This window comes from Papilio machaon, chromosome 15, assembly GCF_912999745.1.
Source record: "Papilio machaon chromosome 15, ilPapMach1.1, whole genome shotgun sequence".
Classification (NCBI taxonomy): Eukaryota; Metazoa; Arthropoda; class Insecta; order Lepidoptera; family Papilionidae; genus Papilio; species Papilio machaon.
The window spans coordinates 1,194,667-1,208,601 of NC_060000.1; the positions used below are offsets into that span (position 1 = coordinate 1,194,667).

Genomic DNA, 13,935 nt, shown 5'->3' on the forward strand with positions numbered 1-13,935 from the left:
CTAAAAGTTCAATTTTAAGTTATTCTTATTTTTTTTAATTCGGGCTGTGTTATTAATAAAACGTACAGGATATATGTTTTTTTTATTGCAAATGAACTCAAAGTAGTAAGTACAATGTGACCGTTTTAAATCCCTCATAACTACAACTTTGTATTTAACTGCAAAATTTCCATGATAGTGGCAGTTTCACGTTGGGCCGTTCGACCTACCGATCGATTAGCAAAGTGAGATTTTTTTTGAATGACTCAATCGGTCCAATGGAAAAAATGTCTCATTTCGCCATTCATCGGTAAACTGATCGGCCAAAAGGGAATCACCCATTAATAAGGAGCTGAGAAGTGCACCTCATTCTACAAAGAAATCATAGAATACCGTATCTTGTATTTAAGGTCGATAGACCTAGCACGACAATCGACATCGTATCGTCATTGTATCGGGTGTAGACAACACTAAAAATCTCATACTAGTTTCGACATAATTGACGATGACGATATGGAGACGCTTGTCAGAAATATTCGTACTAGGTCCAAAAGTCTATAGATAAAGTAACATTTGATTAGCCATATTTCTAGCAGAATAGACAAAATATATTGTAGAAGTACGTGACAAGTATGGGAACATATTGATAGTTATTAGGGGAGCTGGTATTTGACCTACTGTTTATTCCACTGCTGAGTGCAGCTTAGCACAAAACTTCTCTTATCCTATATAAATAAAACTAACATTATCGAAAACGTTAACCTTTCCATTATTTATAAATGTACATCCAATTTATTTATAAATATTTTTACAAACGTGCATTGACATAACTCGACCACCTCATGGGAGTGGCAAGACCCACAGGAAAATACACAAGTTTACTATTTCTTTTTTGGTGGCGGTGGTTGGTTGAACTTCAAGTACAACGAGACGAGCTGCTCGAGGAAAAGGAACAGCAGTACAGTCTGCGGCCCCAGTTTAGTGTACGTGGGCACGAAGCCCGACCACAACTTGAGTGGTCCTTCGTTCTTGATTATTTGTACCAGCACTTTCACCTGACTTGTGGGCTCTGATGCATTTTGTACCCTGTAATAAAGTCTGACATGAAGAAGCGAGTCGACTGTATTGTTTTTCTACTAATATCTATCTATTATTGGATTTTGGTAATCAGTTTATCGAATATATCATGCGCCAAGTACAACAGGTCTTCGACGCTAGCAACAGTTTCTTAGCCATAGATTATTCATTCTTTTACTAACAAATATATCTTTCTCGCTGTTTCGGCTCTGGGACATTATCCACTTACCTGGTCTTAACAATGTCCACGGGTAGGTAGACGATGGTGGTGATGAAGCCGGATATCATAGCGGCCGCGAAGTGCAACCCTATGCCCTCGCCCATCACCGGCAGCAGCATCTCGCGCGCCTGGCGAGTACATTACTGATAGTTCCGTAACACAAAATCCATATGATAGCGAACCCGTGCGTGTAACAAAACTGAACAGTTATTGATATGAAATCTTGCTTTGCCTTTCAGCTATACTTGCAAGGTTAAACCTGTCCTGCAAAAATTATGTACGTGGTCCGCAAAAACGTGCCAATTCACGGGAGAATGGAAGTCTTTTTTTCATCGTCTAGGGATAACACAACACCTCTTACCCAGAGCCTAAACCCGCCCAATCGTCTATCCATCCTAGATCTATCTCCTGCCAAGTGCAACACACAGAAACACACGTTATCCTCATGACACACACCTGAGCGTACCCGCCAAGCTGCGCGGCATTGACGATGGCTGACCGGGTGACGGTGGAAGCGACGCCACGGAACAGTGCCATCGGGCCCTCCTCGCGTACTATCCTGTACACAATACAGCTGTCATAATCAGCAATACAACAACATATCTACTTATCAATACTAAAGGATTTAAAAGCAGTACTACCATTGTTTAAAAGCACAATGTCAAGACAGAACACTATTACTTTGACAGTACCCCAAACTATACTATTATCACACTTTACTGCTCTGCCTTACTGGCCGAATATGAAACTACGGGTGTCATATCTCATTAAACCTGAAGATAGCATCGATGACGTTCTTGTAATTTCTTCTCTTCTCCGGCGGCATTTGGCCGTCGGCCGTCATCCGGATGAGAGCGATCTCCGCCGGGTTGCCCACCACGGCCCCCACGCTGCCCGCGATCGACGCGAGGCACAGCTTCGCCACGAAGCTCGGGTTGCCGTAGTGACTGCAACAAAATGCATATTTAAACAAGCCACCATATTATCTACGTCCCCTCCATCCCGAAATACACTTTCCCTTTTCACCTTTTAAGAAAAAGAAGACTATAAATTGGTCTCCGGCAACACTCCAGGTTAAACGTCTGTCTTCTGTGTAGTAGCGGCACCAGGCGAGCGGGCCATTCATGTTGCGGTTCAGACACCACCATTGTTCTATTAATACTTCTTGATACTTCCTTTATCGTAAAATCGTCAGAATATTAACCTGCTTTTATTGCATTTCACTTTGCCAAGCTTACCCTTTATAAAAGTCTAGAAGGGAGTAAAAGCAGCCCGTCCTGCCGGCGGTGTAGGTGGCCTGCCGGCAAAGCGAGGCAGAAAGGCCGCTGTAGAAGCCGAGAATTCCCTCCTTGCGAGCGATTCTCTGTACTACAGTCATCGTGGACAGCTTCACCTTAGGCCCCAGCAACTGCATGCGCGTCTTCACAAGGTCGGCAGGGTGCACCACACTCGCTGCCATCATGCTAACATTAAATATATAAATCAATTAGATTCCTCAAGGTCTGTCTATAAAATATTTATTAATTTCTTAGGGTATCATTTGTAAAATAATAATTAAATCCTAATTAAAATTCTTATGGTGAGTTTTCACTGTCACAACTCCTACATATGTTATGACTATTGAAATAGAATGAGACAGACAAACATAGCAATAATATTTCCAATTGTGAATGAAAACCATGCACAGAAGAAAGTTGAAAGCATAAAACAGAAGTAGTTCATACTATGCAGTGCCGATGTTAGGGCGTAGTCGGGTGACCGCCAAGGGCACTAGACAGAGAGACAGGTTTACGAATTACACAGTCTCACATAACTCCACCAAAGGCATGGTAACAAAAAGAAGGGCACTGTATACTTGCTTAGGGCGCCAGTAGAGTTAAAACTATTACTCATATATCTAAGCACCATAGTTGAAAGATGGTAGTTGATGTTTAATGTAGAACTATAACTCACCCACTGCATCCACCCAGGATGAAGTTAGCCCATCTTGGTATCTGTGGTTCTGCCATTTTTGTTGTAAAACATAACTTGCAATGTCCACATACTATATACTTTGTCCGGTCACTATTTTACAATTTTTCGTAATCACTTTCGTATTTTAACTGAGAACACTGCACCGCGTTGCTTGTTTGAGAAATTTTGTAACGTTGACATTGAAATTCAAGTTGACATATGTATTGTTTTTAACTTTACGCATATTTATTTCTTATCCGAGATGTCATGAAATATTCATTACCTTAGCAATGTATTCTGAAGGAGGTATATTATAGTTAACATATATAAATGCGAATGTTTGGATGTATGGATGGATGGATGTTTGATAGAAGTTATCTCCAGAACTGCTGTATAGATCACGCTGAAATTTTGCATGCATGTAGATAGTCTGGAAGAACACATAGACTACAAAATAATTTTTTTTTTGTTCTGCGTTGACGTAGTCACGAGCGACAGCTAGTATATAAAATAGTTTGCCAAGAATAGGAACTGTTCCATAAAATTGTCAATTTGTGTGAGAGTATAAAATGTTTGCTATGTAATTACATGTAAAACTAACGAACATATATGTACGTATAGATGTTGCTAGGTATATATAGATGTTGAAGGAATAAATAAAATTAAATTTAATCCTTTCAACTATTACAAACTCCATAGTAAAAAAAATACAAACTAATAAAATAAAAATTAATTTAAATCGGAAATAAAAGGGAATATCTAATACTGATTGGTTAGGGTCCTCACTCAGCTGCCCAGAGCTGATATGATCTTCGAAATGAGAGCAGTGTGCCGTAAACGCGTCAAATGAAAATCCGTAATCTCTGCCTATCCCACTAGTTCACAGTTATGTTATATTTGTAATAATAAATAGTAAGTCAGTTATGTTGTAAAATAAAACACATTTATTGAAAATAATTTTTATTTTTATCTAAGGCATATTATTAATATTTTAATTAAATACATAAAATCTCGTAATCACCACTCCCACACCTCGGTGAAATCTTGTTCCACTGGAAAATGTCGCCTAGAATTAAATAAATAAAATGTTAATCATAATATTAGTATATTATCTAGTCTTTATTCTTTTAATCATTTTATTGTAAGTATCAGTGGAAATAGAAACTATATTCAAGTAGGTTAAGTTGTAATACTTCAATAGTTTGTACCTGCGCGGTGGCGGTGTGAGAGGTGAGGCGGGGCCGGAGCGCGCGCGGCCTCCTTGTCCCGCTTGCCGCCGCGCTACCTCGCCCAGTAGACTCAGGCATGAACGCGACAAACGCTGACTGAAGTTCTGATAACACCAACATTGGATATCATTAACACGTTCAGTGCCATCTACTCTGTCTGGTGAATAACACAATGTTTGCTAAAAATCTTTACAAATAATCAAATTAATAAAGTCACCATCACAAAAGAAACTGCAGCTCTTTAACTTTAAACTCTTCTTTATTAAATTAATAAAATCATCGGTCTTTTATCTCCCGCTTACAGTAGACTTATTAGTTTATTTCCTTGTGAATACTGACCGGGAGGCAGGAGCCCTTCATCTCGCGCAGGTCGATCTTGCGGAACAGCTCGCAGACCAGCAGCTCGTGCAAGGCGGGCGTGCGCGCGCCGAAGATCTGGTCGATTAGATCCACCGCCTGGTGAACACACGTGGTCAACTCAAGACTATGGAAAAATCAACTGCCAAGGCCTGGACAATCACTATAAATGAGTAAAGAAACAACAACTCAAGTTCAACAAGAAAGTTATATCATAAATGTATCGTAAACCTCTGCACTAACACAGTTCGTATACTCCTTTAAGAACCGTCTTTGAGGATTTCTTCACAAGTGTGTCTATGATATTATTCTTACGTGAGGATATATCGGCGCGAGGTCATCTAGTAGCGCCATGTTGGTGTCCTGTCCGGCGCACATCTCGAAGAGCACGTGGCCCAGCGACAGCACCTCGGCCAGCTCCGGCGCAGCCACCACCAGCAGAGGGCAGCGTGGCAGAGCGCCGATCAAAGTGTTCTCCAGACCTGATATCCTGAGGATAGCAGACAACAACTATTGGTGACTAACGGACAGTCTACTCCATAAATCGTTAAAAAAAAGACCAATCTTTTTGTCGTCGTATTGACCTCTTACAGCTTTGGGTGATCTCATGTTGGGGAGAGAGTCAAAGTCCATATATCTGTGAGATAGACAGTTATTTAGAAAACTAATTAATGATAGACTCTACCGTGCAACTCCATTCTGCACTACGACATTCCCAGTGTGCAAGTGCCGGAAGGGTGGGAAGCCCTTATCCTTGAGAAAGAGAAGGCCCTCCAGGATTTGTCTGCCGAAGGTGGCCACCTGCCACGTCGGCAGCCCCACTCCGCATTGGTTGTATTTCTTGCTGTACTCCTCGTTCCACGTACTCTGTTATAAAATTACCAACTAGTCATTTTATCAGGTCTTAACATATGGGCACATTTTACGATTCTTTGTGGCATATCTGCTTTCAATAATTTATTATAGGGATTAAAACTTGCGAGCACATGTCTTTACATATAGGTGTTAGGTGGCCCCACTCCTGGTGGAGAAAGGGCTGGGGTGTACCTTATAGATGAGATCCTTGAGCGTGCCGCGGGGGTTGAGCGGGGTGATTGTGAGCGCGTGCCCGCTGGCGAGACGCATGTCGAGTGCTGGCAGCACATAGGGGTGGTGCAGCGCGCGGAACAGCTCGCTGGTCAGTTGCTGGCACCGCTCGTTGCCCTCCAACGGGCACTTGCTCGTCAACGGCACCTGAGACATGTGAGACACGTGCGGAAAAGGTTTTCGCGTGTTTCTGTGCTATTTCGACTATTTTGACACAGGTTCTATACATGTTTATAGTGTTGTTTTTTCAAAGATAAAAAAAAACAATTTCAAACAAAATGCACTCAAAAGTAACCTAAAAAAACCAATTGCAAACAAAATGCACTCAAAAGTAACATAAAAAAAATTTCAAACAAAATGCACTAAAAAGAAACAAAATAATGTCATGAAAACTCTCTAAACTCTAGTAGTTAGTAGTAGGGGCTCAGTTTTCCGCAACTCCACGACAAGCGCGTATTTTGCGTGTCTCTAAACTCTAAAGAAAGTTCTCTTCTTTCTTGTAACATGTCTATATTGTATAATTATTGTTATTTCGCAGTCGGTGTCGGCCGAAGTAAATAGGTGACATTTTATATTTGAGATGTATTAGACATACTTACGTTTATGTCCCTACTTAGGCCGAAACCGACTCCAAAATAACAATAATTATACAATATAGACATGTTACAAGAAAGAAGAGAACTTTCTTTAGAGTTTAGAGACACGCAAAATACGCGCTTGTCGTGGAGTTGCGGAAAACTGAGCCCCTACTACTAACTACTAGAGTTTAGAGAGTTTTCATGACATTATTTTGTTTCTTTTTAGTGCATTTTGTTTGAATTTTTTTTTATGTTACTTTTGAGTGCATTTTGTTTGCAATTGGTTTTTTTAGGTTACTTTTGAGTGCATTTTGTTTGAAATTGTTTTTTTATGTTACTTTTGAGTGCATTTTGTTTGAAATTGGTTTTTTTAGGTTACTTTTGAGTGCATTTTGTTTGAGATTGTTTTTTTTTGAAGTCGGCTATTTTTTTTTCTTAAAATTTTTGTTTTATTTCACAATTTTTAGTGAATTTGAAGTTCAATTACAAATTTCCTTAATACATATAAAGACATCAATAGGACAAATAAAGAAAAGGACTTTCCTATTTGATATGTGTGTACTTCAATTCAAAAACTAATTTAGAATGCAGCAGATAACCACTTATCCTTTAAACAATGAAATAATTATCAAAATCGGTATACAAATTGAAAATTACCGAACTAATACATCGTAGCGTGCCTTTAATTTTGTCCAGCCGCGCACCGCACTAGCATTTTTCGAATGCGCGTAGTTTTCAATTATTTAATATCTTCCAAACTATTGATCAGAATTACATAGTTTAAAGGCTAATGTAATCTGCATTTAATACTCTAGCCATCAAACATATTTATTTGGATAAGGATTCATGTCGAATATAATATAATAGCGCCGTAAGCTTACGACGCTGTTTTTCGTGTGCATTTTAATCGAAGTTTGTTCACAATAACATGGTTTTTGTGAGACATCCATAGATGATAGATATATGCCACCGAAGACTTTTATTTAGCAAATTTAAGGATATATAATTACTCCATACATCATTTTTATGTAAGTCATATAGTTTGACCTACGTAAGCCCAGAAAGCAAAATTGTGCTTTTCGTGTAGCATTTTTCGTTTCCGCGTAATTTTATTCTTACGATATCTCCTAAACTATTAGACAGAATGATGTAGTTTCAATTGCAAATATAATCTATATTAAATACTCTTGATAATGAACATGTTTATTTACATAAGGGTTAATACTGAACTCGAATAATAGCGTCGGAAATAGGGCATGAATTTAATTGATGTTTCTGAAGAAAAAAATGGTTATTGTGAGAAAACTATAAAAGATAGATATATGCTATCGCGGACTTTTATTTAGCACATTTAAAGAGCTACAATTCGCCATACATCATTTTGATGTAGGTCTTATAGTTTAGCCTACGTAAGCGCTGAAAGCAAAAATGTCCCTAATTTTCGCAACAAATTTTGAAGCTATATTCAAAATCTACTAGTCTTCTAGTTATTTAAAAAAAAAACAAAAAAATGGGACCCACCTGCAAGCACTTCCTTTCGATTAAAATATTTTTCATCAAAATCGGACCACCAGGGGCGGAGTTTCGCGGTAACACACATAAAAAAAAAAAAAATACAGTCGAATTGATAACCTCCTTCTTTTTGAAGTCGGCTAATAAAAGGGATGGCAATATGAATATGAATAGATGGTGTGTAAGAAAAAAAAAGAAGTCAAATGTGAAATTTAAAAATAACTCACCAACGAAAGTAGTCTGTCTGTTTTAGTTGATTTGTCGTATATTATGAACCAGTGCTTGTACGGACGAGACCCGATCGCGCCTAGCTGAGATTTTAATTCGTACCTAAAAGAAGGACAAGGGATAAATAAAATAATAAGTAATCATAACGATGGGTACCGGGAATAAAGCCGCAATCGTAAAAATGAAAATGTTCAGGAAAAAATATTTAATGAAATTATGGAATAACTATAAAACCACTGAATATCTTAAAATAAATTATATGTCACCTTGTTCGTTATTTTTTGCCTAAAGTACTGTTGCAGTTACAAGATTGTATATTTTATACAAATAGGAAAAAATCGGTAAAGATCATATTGCTACTATTTATGTCGAAAGGTTGTTCCCATAATAGTCACTTACAGCTTTGTTCCACGAAAAAAAAATGAATGTTGATACAGTAATCATATGTTACAGCTTTTTTCAGTGTATTATAGGATACACGATGGATACAGTAACCATAGTTTGTGTTCTTATTCCTTGAACTTGATGAGCGTTTTGTGGACGGTATTCATATTTTACTGTTTATCATCGTTGTATGTTTTTTTTAAATCTTTTATCTTTGCGTGAATATCTTATTTTTATTGACAGTAATGTATAGTGCGTTTAATGTTTACATGTTTTATTCCCTGGAAGAAAGCCGTAATTACAATTGCTGGTCTAAAATTGAAACAAAAATTTCACTTTCAACATAACCGTATTGTTCCAGTAATATTTTTTGTAAACGTTTACCAGGAACAAACAATTAATGTACAAAGTGATTTTTCTATTTTTGTCATTTTTCATCAGAATTAAGTAAAAAAAATATATAAGGTGTATTTAGGTCCGTAGATACCGAATCTGACTTAACCCGAAGACTGTCGCAATATCCATTGCGACATTATTCCAACTACCCATCGATAAATTAATCTCAACTTAAAATAACAAATAATTTTCTATTTTGTAAAATTTGTAAATTGGATCAAATAACCATAATTTCAAAGAAATGGTTGTTCAGAAAAGAATTACTTCGTTAAAAGGCGGAAAGACTGTAATTTGTTGACATAGTTTTTATGTTTACCTTGAAGTCTGCGAGAGGTACTCCGAACATATCGCCAGTGCAACTGAACTCTCGAATGATGCCTCAGCTGTTCTGTGAAAATAAGTTAAAATGGTGACGTAATTGAGATATAACTAAGTTGCATCTGTCTTTAGAATTTAATATGGATAAAATTGAAAACTTCTCATAAAGAACATTAGGATGAAATGCAGAAAAAATGAGGTAAATTTGTATCATCATCAGCTCACTATACGTCCTTATTGAGGGGTCGGAGCCTACTCTATTGTGCTTACTTGGGCGAGGAGTTAGACTCAGAGGGCGAAGACTTGCCGGATCCACCGATCAGGGACTTGTTAAACAGCAGCTTTGCGAGTGAATCAATCTTCTGCGCGACCAGCGGGGTCCGCTCCGAGTTCTCTTCTGTATTTGTACATATGAATTATATCCTTGTTACAGTTGAACAGCGATTTTTAACTTAACAGACGAACATAAATTGTGTGGTGGCCATTACAGTATATTTTATTTTTCATACCTTCACTCTCATCTCGATCAGTAGACACGGACCTCACTTTGAATGCGTTCCTTTTCTGCGCGGCAGCTATAGACTGAGGATTGAGTTCTGCTGCTGACTGCGCCCGGCGACAAGCAACTCTCTTCTTCTTCTTTCTATAACTGGACCTGGAGCGCTCCTGGTAGAACCTATCATGTCCTGTCGTCTCTGACTCTCTCTCTCTACCTTCGGCGTTCGCTTTCAAATGCTGGTATAGATTGAACATTTTACAATATCTTATCACATACAACTTTATTTTTTTTATTATGTATACCATTAAATGGTTTTATTCACTGTTTAATTTAACACTACAGCTTTTTATACTATTTAATATTACTGATAAGTAATAAAATTATTTTTTTGTGATAAAATGACTTGGAGCAATGTATTTGTCGTAAAGTTTGGTCTATATGTGCGGTGTGTTTGATCTGCTTGAGTACCGACTAATTGAAACCTCACAAGTAACAGCATTATGTTGCAAAGACGAACGCTGTTCGTACTATGTTCGAAGTCTATAAGTCGTTATTATAGATTCGAAACACATGTCCTTTATACGACTTCGGAAAATTTTGGAGATATATAGACTATTTAAATTAATATCAAAGGCAACATACATAAATTTGGGGAAAAAATGAGGGGAAATGACTGAAAAATTTTTTTTTTCTCCATGCGTGGAAGGCTGCCACTGCCCACCCCACCTGAGTCGCAGCTGACGGTCGCGAGTATTCATAGTATAAGTCCCTTATGCATTTTACGAATTTTCTATTGGGAGGGACTTGGTCATGAAAATCTGTTACTGGCTCCTGGAATAACAGTTACACCATCAAAAGCTTAAAGGTTTCAAGGTCGTGTTTATTATAGACATCATTCGTGACATGAACGACAAAACAGATATTAAGTAGAACCAAATTAAAAACTAGTGTATCTCTAATTATAAAATTCAGTTATATGCATTTTTATATTTAAAATTCTATCACATTACAGTATTTTCAGTGTTTTATTATTATAATAACATTTCGTAAATAAATTAGACAACTCCAATCGAAGGACAAGCACGCTTTTGTTACTAACAGTGTGTAAGTATTAAATGACCTTCCTTTAATTGAATACGTACACTTGAAAAATATCATATTAAATACTACATTGGCAAATAAATGCACATAGGGTTGCCAGGTCGCCAAACCTACTAGCCGGACAGTCCAGCCAGTTTGGCCGGACATTTGGGTAGAAAGGTCGGACTCCCTATATTATTTAGGATTTTGTCTCAGTATTAATAGGTACGCTCTCGTTTGGGAAATGTAAAAAGCATAACAAAAGCCGGAAAACCGTTTATTTTGGCCGGACACGCAATCAAAAAGCCTACCTATGTCCGGCTTTATTCGGACGCCTGGCAACGCTAAATGTACATACGGTAGGAGTAGTTCTAGGGAGAGATGGATTGCGTCGACAGTGACACATTTAAAAACTGATTTCGACTGAAATGATGGAGGACGAAAACTGGTGCGCTAACCCTTCGTGACTGGAATAAGGACAGCGAGATGATAATGTTATTGGGTATTGTGTTAATTTTATTATTACTTCTGTACTTCCTTTTCTATTGACTATGAAAGTTTAAATATATTTTAAAATACAGTTCATTGTCAATTCTCGCTCGTAACTTAGTACGGCTTCAATGAGACGTGTAGGGATTTGTAAGACGCATGAAAACTCACCTTGAAAAACTAATAGAGAGATCCGATTATTATAAATTAATTATCTACAAATCGTGAACCTTTTGTGATTTGTCTAGGCAAGTTTCAGATAGAAAATTCGCAAATTGCCGTGTTATATTTAGACATTGTAAAAGTGACTGTGATAGTGAATTTACAATATACCTCGGCAAATTGCAATCTTTCGGTGACATATATTCATACAGACGACTGAGTAAATGCGCGTTGGAAACATATAACGCGATTACCCGCGTCATAAACAAATATAATTGTATTTGTCTATAAACGTTCGTCTTTTCGTAACTAACAGGTGTCAGCGATTTCATCCGCGCAGAATTAAAAAAAAATCTAGTAATAAATATAGTCTATGTCATCCGAGTATAGTGCAGTTTCCCAATAGTGAGTGAGTGAGTAGTTTTGTAGTCAATTCAATGCAAATAAAAATTTTCTGTTTAAAATGTTAGTCTGTACTAGATGCGTGCGAAGAAACTATTTTTTATCTGTACCTTTCCTAGATCTATCATTTTTCGTCAAATAATGTTTCGTGTACGTTAATGAGGTATTAGGTTACTGAAGTTTTGTTTTTTAAAACCTGTTTCCTTTAGTTCTTTAAAGTAGTTTTGAGTTTTGAATAAAGCAAAATCATAAATATTTGAATTTAAACGGGTTTTCGCTCTTGTTTGTTGTGAAAACAACGGTTATTATAATTATCTAAAACTAGCTTTTACCTGCGATTCCGTCCGCGCGGAATAAAAATTAGAAAACGGGGTAAAAATTATCCTATGTCCGATTCCTTGTTCTAAGCTACCTGCCCACCAATTTTCAGTCAAATCGATTCAGCCGTTCTTGAGTTATAAATAGTGTAACTAACACGACTTACTTTTATATATATAGATATGGTTTACTCAAAATTAACATTTGCACATTAATGTGAGCAATAAACTTATGGAAGAGGTAACATTTCGTTTTTACTTTCAAAGTTGGGTTTCATGGGATGTTAAATAATAAACAAACATTAACAAAGACATTTAATTAACAATATTTTCTCGCTAAAATTAGTCACAAATAAAAATAAAACTGCCTCTATAAAAATATAGCTTTTATCAAATTCATAACTATTATTATATCACATGTTGCTATTTAATTGTTGGAATTTTATAAGTATTGAAAGTAGACAAACAAAAAGTATTTGTGCTTTTTGTGCATATTTGATTTCCGCCATTTTGGCAATGTCGGTGGCGTTAGTAGCGATGGTGGAAACTCGAAGTAATAGACAGAACTGTCAGTAGCTTCAACATGTACAAATTGGAACAAAGTAAAAGCTGTCATTTCCAAGCACCGACCTGTCCATATATAAAGAGGTCAATGGATTTAAAATGTGACATCGCGCCAAAACCAAATCGACCACAGATCAAACAATAGTTGATAAAATGCAAACTAATGAAAACTATTTTGTTATAAATAGAAAAAATATATAAACAAACTATACATTTAACGTAGAATGATTTGATATTCGAAATCATTCTTTATTTATTGTATCTACAAAAACATAATCTTAAATATCGAAGAAAAAAAATATACAAATCATTTATTCGTTGCGAAATCTTTGTTAAATTTTAAGTAAGTATTTTTTAAACTTTTGAGCGTATTTTTAATAATTTTATGGCAACACATAGGAACTAAAAACTATTGTGCATTTCTAAGCAGTTAATTTTAAAAAACTTCCATACATAGATAGAACGATAGTATATATTTTAAAGCAAACTATCAAAATTTGCACAAAACAATTTTCGTATCCTAAAATATGTGACAGGAAAAAAAGGTTTCAAAAGTGGTAATAAACTTAAAAGACAGGGAAATGAACATTTTATATATTATCAACTTCTATCTAAGTATGTAATGTTGTTTACTACAATTGCAGAAGTTAATCTTTCATAAATAAAAGCGTCTTATCGTAAATTTCTGAGACCAAAATCCTCGTTTGAAACATATTGAAAACTCTGTTTTGTTAAAGATAAAGACAATGATGTTGATAGGTTTATACAGAGATTTAGGTCTTGGAAATGAACGGTAATTAAAAGCGGAACATAGAGAATACTGAATCTTAACTTGGTTTGACAAACGCAAGGGTTTTGCATATGTTTACTTCACACAACATAACATAATCTAATGTTATCGTTAACACTTAAAGTAAATATTACTTAAGTTGGAGTATAGGTATTCGATACCGTATTGTAAAAGTTTGATATAAAATCTTTTTAAAACTATCAGTATCTGTTTTGTCATACAAAAATATACTTTAAGTTTATAGTTTAAGGCTGAATGTCGCTTGGTCTTCAATATGTTCAAAGATTAATAATCATTTTGAATTCATTTTGTATT

General features: G+C 36.3%; 2 protein-coding genes across 2 annotated transcripts; both read right to left on the reverse strand.

Annotated features, from left to right (window-relative positions):
- Positions 1–345: 345 nt before the first annotated feature.
- Positions 346–3,412, reverse strand: LOC106715626 (mitochondrial 2-oxoglutarate/malate carrier protein). The gene is made up of 6 exons (XM_045681122.1): positions 3,230–3,412; positions 2,515–2,739; positions 2,050–2,223; positions 1,733–1,835; positions 1,286–1,404; positions 346–1,065 (listed from the first exon to the last, which is right to left on the reverse strand). The coding sequence occupies exons 1-6, from the start codon at positions 3,283–3,285 to the stop codon at positions 861–863; spliced, it is 882 nt and encodes a 293-aa protein (XP_045537078.1). The 5' UTR covers positions 3,286–3,412; the 3' UTR covers positions 346–860.
- An 826-nt stretch (positions 3,413–4,238) lies between these two features.
- On the reverse strand, positions 4,239–10,121 carry LOC106715629 (slowpoke-binding protein). The gene is made up of 10 exons (XM_014508962.2): positions 9,827–10,121; positions 9,588–9,714; positions 9,316–9,387; positions 8,219–8,321; positions 5,863–6,048; positions 5,501–5,682; positions 5,131–5,305; positions 4,798–4,914; positions 4,438–4,562; positions 4,239–4,295 (listed from the first exon to the last, which is right to left on the reverse strand). Exons 1-10 carry the CDS (start codon positions 10,119–10,121, stop codon positions 4,247–4,249), a joined length of 1,431 nt encoding a protein of 476 aa, XP_014364448.2. The 3' UTR covers positions 4,239–4,246.
- Positions 10,122–13,935: the final 3,814 nt, after the last annotated feature.